This window comes from Chiloscyllium punctatum, chromosome 20 (genome assembly GCF_047496795.1).
Source record: "Chiloscyllium punctatum isolate Juve2018m chromosome 20, sChiPun1.3, whole genome shotgun sequence".
Taxonomy (NCBI): domain Eukaryota; kingdom Metazoa; phylum Chordata; class Chondrichthyes; order Orectolobiformes; family Hemiscylliidae; genus Chiloscyllium; species Chiloscyllium punctatum.
Window position 1 is genome coordinate 59,566,393 of NC_092758.1, and position 16,441 is coordinate 59,582,833.

The 16,441-nt window shown below is 41.2% G+C and overlaps 1 protein-coding gene across 1 annotated transcript; it reads left to right on the top strand.

Moving 5' to 3' along the window:
* Window positions 1-733: 733 nt before the first annotated feature.
* Window positions 734-12,559, top strand: LOC140492155 (D(1) dopamine receptor-like). The gene is made up of 2 exons (XM_072590996.1): window positions 734-1,173; window positions 1,696-12,559. Exon 2 carries the CDS (start codon window positions 2,253-2,255, stop codon window positions 3,576-3,578), a length of 1,326 nt encoding a protein of 441 aa, XP_072447097.1. The 5' UTR covers window positions 734-1,173; window positions 1,696-2,252; the 3' UTR covers window positions 3,579-12,559.
* Window positions 12,560-16,441: the final 3,882 nt, after the last annotated feature.

The following is a 16,441-nucleotide window of genomic DNA, read 5'->3' on the forward strand; positions in this document are numbered from 1 at the left end:
CTGTAAAAGGAGACCTGGGTTGCTAGTTACTAGCTATTGGTCATCTGCTAACTGTGGATTGGGAATGCTAATTGGGCTGGGCGATTTTAAAGAGTCGTCGGCCTTCCTGAAATAAATAGCATCTCGCATATAGATTTCGTTAATCTGAAAAGACCCTTGTGTCAATTGTTCTGAAGAACACACCGAATCTGATGGTGAAAGTACGCGGTTCGAAATCAAAACTTACCACTTTTCATTTTAAAAAAAGCCATTTTAATTAGAACCTCCATTTGCAAAGGATGGGGAAAGCTCGGTGGACCAGACTTGATTTCACATTGCAGTGATGGACAGCTGTTGCCAAGGGAGGGAGAATTCATCCGAGATTTATTTTTTTAAATCAAAGTTTAACATTTGATCTTGGTATGAACAGCTAATGTGCCGTGTTATCGTTTTCGATATTTTAAGATTTCGCTGAAACATTATCAACTTGCCCTTGGAAACAACGTTCCAAAGTTTGCTAAACGTTACCCTCTACTAATTATTCGCCTGCATTCGAACTTCCCAACTGTAGCCCAAATAATTACCTGAAATTGTCAGCAAATTAAGCATCTGCTTTCGTTGGCCGACGTGGAGCATTTGTCACTTGCTGACCTCGCTGCCGAGTTGGATGGCGGAGCTTTACCGTCAAGCACAGTCCACGAAGCAGCAGCTACATGTTTGAGAAGTCGCTGGTGCTCTCCCGTCTCTTGAATGATAACGCTCGCAATCCACGTGGTGGCGCAATCAGCTCACATCCCGTTATCAGAGATTTGGGGGAATTTATTAACAGGGGAGAGAAGCAAAGAGGTAACAGAGCTCGGAAGATTTACTGCGAAGCACTATATTTTGTCAATGACGACACATGCACCTATAGCCAGCCACTGAACTGTGATAAACATTTATGTTATCGGAACACTGTGCACAGCAACAAAACCACAGCACATTTTTTTGGAAATTTTATTGTCGATTTGGACGTGAATTTGCGACGACAGTCTTTTTCAGCTTTAAAATGAGTGTGGGACCAGTATTCAACCCACCCGTCAACACCACTTTCGTAAGAATAACAGGGTGAAGTGTTGGATCGTTTCAAAACGGACTGAAGTACATGGTTTTGCGATCTTGCCTGTTTGACAAACACAGATTGGGACGATCTCGGTGAGTACTTGCGGATTATCGCTGAACGGAGGGTGGAGTGTGTGCAGTTGAGGGGATGTAGGAACCGCAACATGAACTGCTATCTGGGGCGGACTGCATCGTCCTCACAGGCTCAAAACTCCCTGCATCGTGGCGCCTAGAAAGTTGCTGAACATTATTTTATGGGAGAATGGTAGGCAATGGTGTAACTATTGACTTTAAATCACGACTTCCTCGCGGGAGAACAAAACCCAAAGTGCTGCACACATTGGAAATCTGTTCTGGCGGACAGTCGTCGAACTGTGAAATTAATCCTGGTGTCCTTTCTCTCCAGACGCTGCCTGACCGGCTGAGTGTTTCCACCATGCTCTGTACCTCTCAGCTATTCTGGTTGTAAATACCACCCACCAGTGATCACAGTTGAAATGGGACTTGGGTGTGTAGTAACGCGTAATAATTTGGGAATGACATTCACACCAATTGTGTGGCTATGTAATGGTGACATTACTTTTACTTCATTTCTGATCTCTTTAAATTTCTAAGGAACGGAAAATGGATGGCGGGGTGCCGGGTATGCGGAGTTTGTAACGGTGAAGGCACGGACAGCCTGGACTCAGAGAAGGTGTTGAAACCACAAAAAAAACCTCTCTTCCCCCTTTTGTGTAAAGTGGATGTTTCACACTCTCCGGGACTCCAGGGAGACAACTGAATAGGGACACTTACAGGGGATTGATCATTTGTTAGCATGCAATGTGAGGCCACCATAGAATTTTGCACATCAGCAACAAGGGACGGAGCAATGTTGGGAGTTACTCTTTCCCGGGACACTGCCTGAAGCAAAAGATGTTTCACTGCGGCACGATCATGGAGGTGAAGGTAAACCTAACTCGGGAGAAAGGACGTTGATCAAAGCTCAGACCAGGTGCAGATGGATTGAAGGTAGGCCCTATCTTTGGTTGGAAGACGAGATTTCTCCATGACTGCCCTGTGGTCGGTGGGTCCCCTGTGATTAGCGGGAACAGGTCTGAGTGTGACACAGGAGGAGGGGTGGACACTGTACACGAGGGCTCTTTCGGTGTTTGTGTGTGTGTGGGTTGGGAATGAGGCAGAACACGACCACCATGGATGGCAGCTCGCTGGCTGCTGAGCAGGACTCCTCGTTCCGAGTGCTCACGGGCTGTTTCCTCTCGCTGCTGATCCTCTCCACGCTGCTGGGCAACACCCTGGTCTGCGTGGCGGTCATCCGCTTTCGCCACCTGCGGACGAAGGTCACCAACTTGTTTGTGATCTCGTTGGCCGTCTCCGACCTCCTGGTGGCGGTGCTGGTGATGCCCTGGAAGGCGGTGAGCGAGATCGCCGGTTTCTGGCCCTTCGGCCCCTTCTGCAACGTCTGGGTGGCCTTCGACATCATGTGCTCCACCGCCTCGATCCTCAACCTGTGCGTGATCAGCGTGGACCGATACTGGGCCATCTCCAGCCCCTTCCGCTACGAACGGAAAATGACGCCCAAAGTGGCTTTCGTGATGATAAGCGCGGCGTGGAGCCTCTCTCTGCTGATCTCCTTCATCCCCGTTCAGCTGGACTGGCATAAGGCGAGGGTCCCCAATGGGCTACATGGCAATGCCACCTCCCAGCGCCCAGGGGACAACTGCGACTCCAGCCTCAACAGGACCTACGCCATCTCCTCATCCCTCATCAGCTTCTACATCCCCGTGGCCATTATGATCGTCACCTACACCCGCATCTACCGAATCGCCCAGAAACAGATCCGGCGCATCTCGGCCCTGGAGAGAGCCGCCGTGCACGCCAAGAACTGCCAGAGTAACCGGAGCAGCGCCAGCACTGCGGACATCCAGCCCGAGAGCTCCTTCAAGATGTCCTTCAAGCGAGAGACCAAAGTGCTCAAGACCCTGTCGGTGATCATGGGCGTCTTCGTGTGCTGCTGGCTGCCCTTCTTCATCCTCAACTGCTTGGTGCCGTTCTGTGAGAGCCACGCCAGCCCGCCTCCCCTGCCCTGTGTCAGCGGCAGCACCTTCGATGTCTTTGTCTGGTTCGGCTGGGCCAACTCCTCCCTCAACCCCATCATCTACGCCTTCAACGCGGATTTCCGCAAGGCCTTCTCCACCTTGCTGGGCTGCGGCGCCCTGTGCGCCAGCAACGCCGTGGAGACGGTCACCATCCACAACGGAGTCTCCTCCTACCACCCTGGGCCAACCCTGGAGAAAGCGGAGAACAGCGTCTACCTGATCCCCCATTCGGTGCCCTGCCCTCCAGAAACTCCGACAGACCGCAACTGCTGCGCCAAGCTCTCGCCCATCTCCCAGCACGGGGCGGTCAGCCTCCTGTCGAGCAATGGGGACTATGAGACAGACGTGTCCTTGGAAAAGATCATTCCCATTACCCAAAACGGCCAACACAATACCTGACCATGCCGAAAATAAAACAGCTGCTTTTCAACGTAAATTCGGTTTGTCCATCACGAACAACACACTGCTTACTGTAGTTACTTGAACTTCAAGTTACATATTACAGAGTCCTTCATTTACCCCTATTTAATATTGGAGATTTAATGAAATTAAGTGAGAAATCTGGTTAGATGGCATTCATTGCTATATTCAGTACTGAAGCCCATTCAGTACAAAGGCTACAAAACATCAGTCCTATTTTGTAATATTACCTGTGACTGTGTTGGAGTAGAAGCCCACTTCATGCACAGTCGAAATCTGCGAAATCAGTGAATGTGGCCAAGTAGTCGGTGTGGAGTATTATTGCAGCCTTTGAGATGATTTGCAAAACATTTGTTAGAACCCAAACTAGAAGATGGAGTTTTAATAAGTTTTTGTTACCTGTTAATTTCCATTTGCACCCAAATCGTAATTGTAAGATTGATGACAAACGTCGAAAGAGTCCTCTATTCAACTCAATACTGAACACCCCCAATCTAAGCAACCAGTCAGAATTGGGATCTGTTATGGTCTACCTTTGTTGGCACCTCCTTTAAGTTTCAGTGACTATGTAACATTTCCTGCTGCAGAAAATACATACAATTGCTCTATAGTCAAGATGGGATTCCTTGGCTATGATATGGGAGGCTTATTGATTTCCAAAGTTTGAAAACTGTATTCAAAATAGAACTATTTATTAACTGATAGAACATCATAACCTGTAATGCTATATACTAAATGTGGGGCTGTGACTAGTATTTAGATTTCTACCCCCCCAAAAAACTCAATGAATTCCAAAATGCTGAGATGCGGGTGAGTTGTATTGTCAGGCAGTAAAGAGTTTGTCCCTTGTTTGTTGAGAAGTAAACTAACTTCACATATCTATGTGTCGTAGATTCTGTGCTCATGCCTCAGCTGAAATGCTATCACACCTGTTCCAATTTTATATGTTCTTGTTCTATGTACTGATCATTTATGAAAATTGTATTTGGTGTGTATTTTCAAAAAGGCAATAATTGCCCTTCAATCAATTGTCTTAATCACCCCGCACCCCTTTACATTATTGATGTATTTTCTCTCTCCCCTCATGCCCACTTCCTTTCATTTCTTGTATTGACAAACCAGTAATGGCACATGGGAATTATCCATTGTGTACTGTTTGGACCGGTACTGTGCACAAGTATGGAAGCTTGGAAACTGTGTTATGTATGGTTTTTCTTCTTTGCTTACCTCAGAACTAGCTAATTTTAAAAGAGGTCACTCTGTGCCTGTGTCATTTTAACCTAAACTCTCGATTAATCTCATGCCGCGCTGAACTGAGAAGCAAACATGAATCAGATGCCAAAAACCTGGTGGTTTCAGGTTTTCTGATGACTGAGACTGTTCTGTGAAAGGACCCAGCAATTCAGATACCGATAGTGAATGTACAACTGAATGTCTTGTAATTAAATGTTCAGTTCGATAATTTACAGTGATGCTGATCATGTTGCTGCTGTTAAAGTGAATGTCCTGGAATTTGTTTTCATTTACAGGTGTTCAGAATGTGTTAGCTAATCTAGTGGCTGTCAGTGAACAATATACAATCCTGCCAGTAAGCCAAAAAACCTTGCAAAATCTATTGTATGGATTGGGTATATGTCATGTGGATAAAACAGAAAATTGGATTCAGAGGATGCCTACTCTCCAGGCATTAATTACCATTGCAATGGATGATCTGATACAAACATCAAATAATAGCTGGATACTACAACTTCTATTCATTCATCCCACAATTTGCAAGCTAGATTAAGCATAACTAGATGTAATGTTCAAAAACTCTGTAAAATCATTTTTGTAATAGTTTGAAGCATAGATAGGTTTGACAGCATCCGTGGAGATAGAAACTGAGTTAATCTTAGAAGTTGGTGATCATTTATTAATAATGACTTAACTTGGTAGTTGGGCCGAGTTGAAAAGGGGAAGGGACAAATTAGATTATGTTAGGAGGCATTGTAGGGCCAGGGAGGCAAGTGTTTGGGGTTGGTAGCAGTCCAGTTGGTTTATGAGGGAATTGAAGAGTCCAGCAGGGATTTGGATAAATACATTGCATCAAATGGGAGAGGGTGGGGCAGGGTGGAGTTGGAGGTCTGGGAGGGAAGTTGGGAATCAGATGGTGTTTGAAGAGTTGGGTGTTCTAGGGGGTCGGGAGGAGTCCGGTGTTCAGTGAGGAATTAAGGCTGGGGTGGGGATTCAGATGTATTGTTTCTCAGAAGTGACACACATTTAAGTTGTCTAATGTTTATTTGATAACTGTCCAGGTAAGGAAGATTAATTTCTCCAAATGTGCAGAAAGATGGATAATTGTTTTCTGGACATTTAAACTTCCAGGAGTTCGTGTAGAGTCAGTGCATTGAGACTTCTAATTATCTGAAGACTGGAAGGAAGATTTGGGTCATAAAAAACATCCAAAGGCACATAACAGAAGTATTTAAAAAAACATTTTACATTGAGCCATATAAGGAGATAAAATGGCAGATGAGAGGAAGCTTGGTCAAAGCGTTGGTTATTAAAGGAGAAAAGAGAGGAAAAGCGGCAGAGAAGTTTAACAAAGAATTTCACGGTTTGAGCGTTTGGCAATCGAAGGCACGGTCACCAATGATGGAGTGATTTAAATCAGGAATGATTGAGAGTTTGGAAATAGAGCAGAACAGATATCTCGAAGGACACAGTAAGGCCCGCAGATGCTGGAAGTCGGAATTGATAAAAAGTGGAGATGGAAAGGCACAGCAGGTCAGGTAGCATCAGAGAAGCAGGAAAGTCAACATTTTGGGTCCTGACGCAAAACATTGACTCTCTTGCTCCTCTGAGGCTGCCTGACCCCTTGTGCCTTTCCAGCTCCACTTTTGATTGAGATATCTCAAAGGATTGCGAGGCATATTACAAAGTTAGGGATGATGTTGGGAACAAAAGTGGTTGGTAATGTCACAAGTAAAGGAAGAAAGGAGCCAGAGGAGGTCTAAATGGGTGTAATAGAATCATTACCAGTATATGTTGACCGAGTAAATGGCAAGGATGGAATATTCAGAGCTTATTGTTGAGGTTGCAAGCCTGTAGAGTGCCTACTGAATAATGAGATGCTATTCCACACATTTGCATTGAGATAATACTCTTCCATCATTCTCTCAGGTCGAACCTTGACATAGTAATCAAAGCTGCTGACAAGAGAGGCATCGTTGTTGTTTTATGAACAGTGTAAATGGAAACTCTAACACTTCACACCAATCCTGACTCACAATCCTTCTGATCATCCATCAATTATTCCCAAACACCTCATGTTGTCTGAAGGTATTTGCAAGATAGCTGCCACCTTTCGATTTCCAGCTCAAACAGGCTCCATTTCAGATATGTTCTACTATTTTAGCATTTCTAATTTATAGGCCTTGATCATCTTGTTTTCACCCCGTATTTCCCATGCAATCATCCCCTGACATGGCAGTCTGCAGACTGTTGTACTTCTATCTTGGACAAAGACCAAGCAATCCTTGTCGATCAATACCAGTCTTCTCCTGGTAGTACTGCTTTTTTAACTTCACTCATTTTCTTCAAATAATAGATATTCCTATAGGAATCAACATGATTCCTGCTTCTGCTTGGTATTGTGTGGGCTATATGGATTTGTTCCAGTTGGACATAGCTTGCTCCTTAACTCCTATATATTGATAATTATATTAGTTCACTTCCAGTTGTCTCCCTGAATTGGATAATTTATTTTACTCCCAGTTTTGTCATCTTATGATTCATCTGTGTTTCTTCCCTTTCCTTAACTACTTTATCTCCGTAGCTGGAATTAGGCTGTCTACCAACATGAATTTTAAGTTCACTGACTCTCACAGCTACCTTGTTTACACTTTTTCACATCTCCCCTTCCCTTAAAGATTCTATTCTATCCTTTCAGTTTCTGTCTCCATAACCACTGTTGTGATATCACCATTTTCCACACCAAAAATATGCTTTCAAAATATCATCTTCTTAATTTAGGATGATTGGCAGAGCATCCAACTCTACCTGTTCCATTACTCTCACCCTTTCTCATCCCAACAATATTTTCAATCAGACCTGACCTTTACAACACTTCATTTCTTCACAAGTATTACCACTCCCTTCGCACTTGATTTCATGATGCCTTTGATCTCCAAACTATTTCACACATTAACCTTAACTGGAACATCTTTTCTCCATGCACACCTCGCCCTTTTAATAAAACCAAAAGATTAGGAGCAATTTGTTTTATCAAGTCTACTCCGCCATTCAATGAGACTGTGGAGAGACCATGAGGACCTGATAACCCTCAGCTCAATTTTCCCGTTTATTCCACACAGCCCTTGATTCCATTACTGTCTAAGAGTACTATCTCAGCCTTGAATATTCTTATTGACTCAATCTTGACAGCTGTCTGTGATACACAATTTCATAAATTCACTACCTTCAGAGAAAGATCCAACAGGTTTAATTGAAAGCGCTAGCTTTCGGAGCGCTGCTTCTTCATCAGGTAGTTGTGGATTCCTATAGGAATATCTATTATTTGAAGGAAATGAGTGGAGTTAGAAGAGCAGTACTACCAGGAGAAGGTTGGTAGTGATTGACAAGGATTGCTTGGGGCTTTGACCACGATAGAAGTACAGCAGTCTGCAGACTGCCATGTCAGGGGATGGTTGTATGGGAAATACAGGGTGAAAACAAGATGATCAAGGCACCTGATGAAGGAGCGTTGCTTCCACATAAACCTGTTGGACTATAATCTGGTGTTGTATGATTTTTAACTTTGTACACCCTAGTCCAACACCGGCATCTCCAAATTCAGAGAAAGAATTCTTCTTCATCTCTGTCAAAAATGGGTGATCTCCTTATTCTGGTCTCCCACAAAGGAAAGAAATTCTCTGAATCTATCCTGTCAAGTCCTCTCAGAATCTTAAATGCTTCAATCAGGTCTTCCCATTCTTCTAAACTACTATCAGTACAAACCCAATCCATTCAACTACACCTCAATAGAAAATCTCGATGATTCTACTGAACCTTCTCTGGATTTCCTCCACTGCCTGTACATCTTTCCTTAGATAAAGGGCCCACAATTGTTCCAATTCTAGGTGTGGTATAACTAGTGCTTTGCATAGTTTTAACAAGACCTCCCCCAATTTTTATACTCCATTCCCTTTGAAATGAAGGCCAACAGATCATTTGCCTTCCCTATTACCTGCTGAACTTGGATACTGGCTATTTGTGATTCATTCAGAATGACTCCCAAATCCCTTCTGTAGTCTCTCTCCATTTAATTAGTTCTCCTATTCTTCCTGCCAAAGTGTGCAACCTCACATTTTCCCACATTGTATTCTGTTTTCCAAGTTTTTGCCCAGTCACCTAACCCATCTCTCTCTCCCTGTGCAGACTCTTTGTGTCATCCTCACTACTTCCCATCATCAGTATAAAGCTCATAATTCTTCTACCTCTATTTAGTTCTGAAGAAGAGTTATATTGGACTCAGAACATTCATTGTTTCTATTTCCACAGATATCGTCAGACTTGCTGAGTTCAGAACTTGTTTTTCTTACAAATCTCCAGCATTTGCAGAATATTGCAATTATTTTTGCACTTTGTTGGGGTGTATTAAAACTTTTGTAACTACTGCTCACAAACTGGCCTCATGAATGGGGAGGCCAAATGCAGATTACTGAATACCTGTGTTGAGATTGCAAATTTGAAGCTTTGGTCATTTGCTACTTTGTTCCAGCAGCCTAATCTCACTCTGTCCTTTCTATCTTCAGTCTTCTGCACTGTTCCATTGAAATTAAAACTAAGGTCACAGGGACTGCATCCCATTTTTCAGTAGGCACTTCACAGTTCTGTAGTCTCAAGACTGAGCTGAGTAGCCACCATCCAGTTTTTTCAGACAGCAGATGCAAGTAAAGCATGAGTAAAGTACTGTGACTCCTGTAAATGTGAAATAAAATCAGAAAATGCTGGAAGGACCTCGTGGTCTGGCAGCCTTTGTGGAGAAAAGAAATGATTAATGTTCTGGGTTAATATTTCTTCATAAAATTAGTTCTGACGAAAGGTTATTGACCTAAAACGTTAACTCTGTCTTGTTTTTCCATTTAGACTGATAATGGTTCTGCTGTTGCAACTTGCATTTCTTTTAGAATCACCCTTTGTTTCTTGTGACATTCCTATCTTCAACTGACTGGATAATCCTTCATTTAATTATGTATGTCTTACACCCTGTCACAGTTGATTCTCTTAACTCTTTCCTTGCCTTTTCTGTTGACCCCTCCCCCACAAACTGTCATTACTACGTAACTATTTTTCTGGCTTTGTGCTTTCTTAAGTACAATTAAATCTTTAGCTTCTTCCAGTTCAGATGAAAGGTCACCTAGCTATAGGATCAATCTGTTATTCTCTTCACAGATTCTTCCAGGCCTGTGAAGTGTTCCCAGAATTTTGTATATTTTATTTCTTTCCATGAGAGGTCACTGCAGAGTAGGAGAGATGAGGAATCCGAGCTGATACTTTCCCTTCCCACTTGAGGGCTGCTCAGATCTATTTTAGTGCTCCAGCTGTTACCCTGACTTTGATCACCTTATTCTTGGAAATCAAAGCTGTGACTTTTTGGCTTGGCTTAATGCTGCACTAGGTGGTGCTTTTACTAGTTGGGACAACACCAGAGCTTCAGACAAAATAGATTCTATTTTTAGTTCCTTATTATGCAAGTTTTGATGACTTTATTTAAACATTGCGGACTAAAGACACCAACAAATGGGATAGCTGAGAACCCAGTAATACAACTTGTTTGATTATCTAAAGGATATCCATCACTCCCAAAAAAGTATCCTAAGTTAATAATTATGTTTCTATGAGTATTAAATTAGTAAACTTACTAAACTTTCTATTTTGAGGTTTAGTAATTCCTTATGTCTAAATTGCACATCTTGTGCACATCAATCGGTAATTAAATACGTTGCAAAAAGGGAAAAAGAAATGTAAAAATTATGTTTTCGTTTTATTGAAATTCGTAACTTCAGTGAAGCTAATTTTAATCCTTCTTCAAACAAACAACCTAAAATGATTTCCTATCATTACAAATTGCATTGAACACACTACTGGTAATTTTAACTTGCTGCTCCAAAACGGGCAAAACTAACAAAAGGTTTCTTATTATCCTATTTATGCAATTCAAGATTGGATGGAACTTCCCTCCTTTTTCAGATGGAAAGCCATTTGTAATACGCGTTTACATGCTCGAGTACAAGTAGACTGAGGATATATTGTATATGTGCAGGAAGTTTAATAATACTCTATGGACCGTGGAGAAACCACAACATCCACAAAAAGTAGCTTTGAGTTGCTGTCAATCCATACAAATCCCATTGGGTTTATAGTCCATACTTAGATTCCAACTACCTCCCCTCCCCCTCCATCAGTTGTAAATTACAGTGGGGTGTCTATTTGATGCCCACACTCACTGGCAGAATATAAATTGGTTGAGATTCATACACATCCTGAACAGTCTGGTGGCGAGGAATGTTTCACCTGTTTCCTAAATAACTGGTCCTACTATCTCAGTAAAACTCAACATTTTTATTTGAGGTATCTCTCACAGTAAATGATCAAATCTAGACATGCCACAGTGCTCCTGAATGTTACAGTGCCACTGGTAGATGGGTTAGTTTAGATTGAGGCCCTCTTTGTGTGTAAGAAGGTATACATGACTTTTTCATTGTTACTTTTTTTGATCTTTCAATTCAAACATGGAACACAGATCACACTGTCAAAGGTTTGAAAAATGAATGGTTGAATTGACAATGTGAAGGAGTTGAGTTGATAGCTGAAGCATTCTGGGTTAATGACTACATTTCCACTGATGTTAATTCAGCTTTAGAATATTACTGAGCTCAATAACCCCTTCAAGCTAATTTCCATTAGCATTCATGGCATGGTTAATAACACTGGCCAGTCAACAGACCATGGAAATAAAATAAATGATAATTTACTGAAATGTTTCTTGACAATATTTCAAATTGTTCCAGTAATTCTATAATATCAGTATTTTTGTTCCTTTTTATCAAAAAGAATCATACTAATTATGTTACAGGGAGTTTGGGCATATTCTGAGCACAACAGTATGAAAGAATTGAAATGACAAAAGTGGTCACCAACTCAGTGTGCTCCAGTGCTTGTGCAAAACCAGTGGCGTGTGTTTATATTTCCTCTTCATGCTTGTGGAACTTCTCCAGCTATTTTAACCAGTTAAAAAGGTGATGAAAACAATAAAAAACTAAAAAGTTAATGTTAACTTCAATTCTCCATGTCCATATATTTTCAAAAAGTGGTGATGATGATTCATGTAATGATAATATGATTGCTTTTTTTATACTGTTTGCAATTGCAGTGAAGTGCTTTAAACAATGACTGTAAAATGAAAGAGCTTGCATATTACCCATAAGAGGCCACTGGTGACAAACTATTGAGACAGAATGAAAATCAGCTGGATTCAACCAAACTAATGACTTGAATCATCGAAAGAAAACGGATCAATTTTAATCCAACTGCCCATCAATATCAGATATAATTGTATTTAGAAAGGAAAGAAAGACTTGCAGTCACAGAAGTCTCGATCACCTCTTTTAAAAACATCGTGTCAGACTTCATGTGCGGTAACTATCAATATGAAAGCAAACAAATACAGAACATTACGAATAAAAAAAGTGACATGATCATGGCCAGTTAATTTGTTTTGAGTGGTGTTAATTGCAGGAAACATTTTGAATTTACTCACCTGAATCACTGAATTAGACCATAAACTGGAGACCATACCTAATTGATAATGTTTCATAGATTATCCAACCAACTTGCTTTTTCCTCAAAATAAAAGTACCAAGAATCAAATAAATTGTAAGTTATGGCAACATAGAAAGAAACCTTTGAGCAATACACAGCAGGTTCATCATCATTTCAATAAAGGAAAGGTGTGGCATGGTGGTTAGCACTGCTGCCTCACAATGCCAGAGACCTGGGTTCAATTCCTGCCTCAGGCAACTGTCTGTGTGGAGTTTGCACATTCTCCCAGCATCTGTGTGGATTTCCTCCCACAGTCTAAAAACGTGCAGGTTAGGTGAATTGGCCATGCTGAGTTGCCTGTAGTGTTAGGTGAAGGGGTTGATGTAGAGGAATGGGTCTGGGTGGGTGGCTTTTCGGAGGGTTGGTGTGGACTTGGGCCGAAGGGCCTGTTTCCACTCTGTAAGTAATCTAATCTAATGTTGTTGTTCAACATTAAAAGTGGGCACTTTTTTTCCTTAGTACCAGTATATTTTATTAATGCACTTCTCATACCTGATTCTTATCATTGATTAGAGATTGAGTAAGCAATATTGAATATGCTTCCCTGATTCAAGTTGTGAACTGATTCCAATTGACATTGGCTGGGATTTTGCAGTCAGTGGTGAAGGGCGAATGCTTGCTGCTTATCTTGAGAATAGAATAGAAATTTATTGTCATGTTTACCTTTATATGAAAAATACAATGAAAGGTCACCCCACCATGAGGTCACATCAGTGACAGTAGTCATACATAATAATAAAAAAAGTAAAGACAAAATTTACCACTGATCAGTTAATGGCTCCTGGGCTTGTGGAAAGCTGCTTTAGGAAGGATGGAATACCCTGAAGATGGAGCCAAGCTGAGACTGCCACACCGAGCTGCTGGTACCAGACTGGAAGTGTCTGCCAAAGAAGAGTGCCATGCCAGATGCCACTCATGGACGAGACCACCTGCTGGGCCGCTGGAATGCCTGGATGATGAAGATGAAGGAGACCTTCACACACGGATGGCTGAGAGAAAATTGCCACGTGTGGAGAAGACCACCATACCAGGAGACTGCCACGCAGGGACATAGCCAAATTGAGAGACCCCCCATACAGGGAGAGCGCCATGCCGGGCCAAGACTGCCTTTCTTCTTCAGGTGTCTGAGCCTACCTATGGACCTGCTATTTCAGCCTAGCCTGCGAGTCCTGGCCGGGGAAGTCAGCGCGGGACCTGTTCCTCACTCATCAGGAGACCATGGGCTGTGGTGGAACTGTGTCCAGCTCATTGTGGTGTTGCTGCTGTGCTACTGGAAGCTTAAAAGAAAAGAAAAAAAGAAAAAGAGGAAAAGTTAAAAAAAACATTTAAGAAAGAAAGGAAGCCGATGGGAGCAGACAGGCCCTGGGCTCAGATTCCTACTCCACCACCATCTTAAGGATTTAGCAGACTTCATGAGACATTGGATTTGACACCATCAAATGAGATTTGTCGTGTCCAGCAAAAGTGAAGTCATCAGAAAGGCTGATCAGCCTATAAGATTGAAGAATTCTCAAAGTTAGCATAGATTACAATTCATATTTGAACTTAAAAATCACACAACACCAGGTTATAATCCAACAGGTTTATTTGGAAGTACTAGCTTTCAGAGCACAGCTCCTTCATCAGGTAACTAGTGGGGCAGGGTCATAAGACACAGAGTTTATAGCAGAAGATCACAGTGTCATGCATTTAAAATGATATATTTGAACAAACCTAGATTCTTGTTAACTCCTTCATCTTTTCGAATGGGTTGCAGGTTTTTGTTCACTAATACGTAAATCCCATAATATCTTTCCTGTCACATTCTCAAGGTAACTTAAGGTTTTATTTTTTAAAAAAGTGATATCTCAGCTCAATGTATAAAAGGTGTGAGGTTATAAGGTCTTAAGTTATCTTGAGCACACACACTTACACTTTTGCAGATTTGTATTTGCAGATACAATCTATTTTTGCTCAAAAAGTACACAACCTGCAGGCAGTCCATCCACATAACATTTTATTAATTCCTACTTTGGAAACAGAACCAGTCTGACTCAAGATTGGGACACAGACAGACTCTAACCTCACACCTTTAATACATTGTCTGAGCTGAGATGTCACTTTTTTTATAAGTTATCTGGAGAATGTGACTTGAAAGAAGTTCTGGGATTTATGTATTAGTAAATTGAAACCTGTTACCCATTCTAAAAGATGAAAGACTTAACAGCAATCTAGATTTGTTCAAAATATCCTTTTAATTGCATGACACTGTAATCTTATGCAATGAATTCTGTGTCTTATAATCCTTCCCCCACTAGTTAACTGATGAAGGAGCAGCGCTCCGAAAGCTAGTACTTCCAAATAAACCTGTTAGACTATAACCTGGTGTTGTGTGATTTTTAACTTTGTTCACCCCAGGCCAACACTGGCACCTCCACATCATATTTCAACTGTTCTACAGAAACCAAAATCAAGACTGGGACACACACATAGGCTGAAAGCTGAAAATGAAATACCATAAATCTTTTTATAATGTAAATGAATCAATTTTAAAATCTTATTCTGAAGCAATGATATTTTACACTTCCAAAGTTAGTTTTTCAAAGTGAGAGAAATTCTTCGAAATAATTATTCTTAGCATTGTATAGGAATAATGGCACAGAAACAAGCCCTTCAGCCTAACGAGTACTTGCGAGTATTGATGCTCTACTCAAGTCTCCTCCCATCCTTTTTTATCCAAATCTACCATTGAGGCATATGCCTCATGTGCTTCCCTTAATGACATCAACTACACTGTGTGAAAGCATGTTCCACATTTTTCTGCTGTTTGGTTGACAGAATTCTCCAAAATTTCTTAATGGATTTATTGGTGATTAGTAAATATTAATGACCTCCAGTTATGCTGTTGTCCACATGAGGAATCATTCTCCCTGTATTCATTCTTTCATACCATTCATAATTTTAAATACTTCAATTTAGTCACCCTTCAGCTTTCTGAGACCCATACCATCAATCCTTTCCTGATATGTATGCCTATATATTTCTTGCATCAATGTTAATCTTCTCTGTACTTTCTGTAGTGTATCTATATTCTTTCAGAACATAATGAATACAACTGCAAAGTGCTCTTAAAAGCAGTCTAACTGAGGTTCTATGCAAGTTTAGCATAACTTCCCTCATTTTAAATTTTATTGCGTTAGAAATAAAGCCTAGTGTTTGGTTTGAGTTGTGTCATATTGCATTATTTGTATTCAAGATCCTTTTGTTTCTCTACTCTGAATTGACCTTCAAGCAATAAGCTTCTTATGAAAGCATACTACCCTCTCATACTTCATTTGCCAATTACTTGTCCATTCTGCATGCTTATTAATAGCCTCATGTAATTTGTTGTAATTGTCCTCAGTATTGACTATTCCATCACACAATTTACTTGTATCAGTTTTATGTTGTACGCTGTAAAGCTTCTCTGTCATGCCAACCACATTTTCTGGGTCCTTGAAGTTCTGAAAAATATTGAGTCAGAGTATACTGTAATTGCTGAGTTAGTGTGCCCACCATTCATTAGACCTATCCTTGCCACTTCAATTTTTGTGACCTCTCATACTGGAAGTTGCTGTAAGTTATTGCTCCAAACAGTTATGTGCTACCTATTGGACACCTGGAACATATATGAACAGGGCATGTGTGTGCTTTTCTGCTTAACAAGTAAGATTCAAATAGTTTGCAATTTTGAAGAAGATTTGTAGCCCAGGTTCTGGATCAAGTTGTAAGTTTGCTTGCTGAATTGGAAGATTTGTTCTCAGATGTTTCATCACGATGCTAGGTGACATTATCAGTGAGCCTCCAGTGAAGTGCTAATATTCTGTCCCACTTGATATTAGTCTGTCTTAGTCTGTTGTGATAGGTGATATCATTTCTGGTTCTATTTCTGAGAGCTTGATAACTGGGGTCCTATCAATGTTTGTTAATGGAGTTCCAGTTTGAATGCCAGGCCTTGA

Excerpts from the sequence above, each read along its gene's own strand:
- LOC140492155 (XM_072590996.1), top strand. The coding sequence starts at position 2,253 with ATGAGGCAGAACACGACCACCATGGATGGCAGCTCGCTGGCTGCTGAG.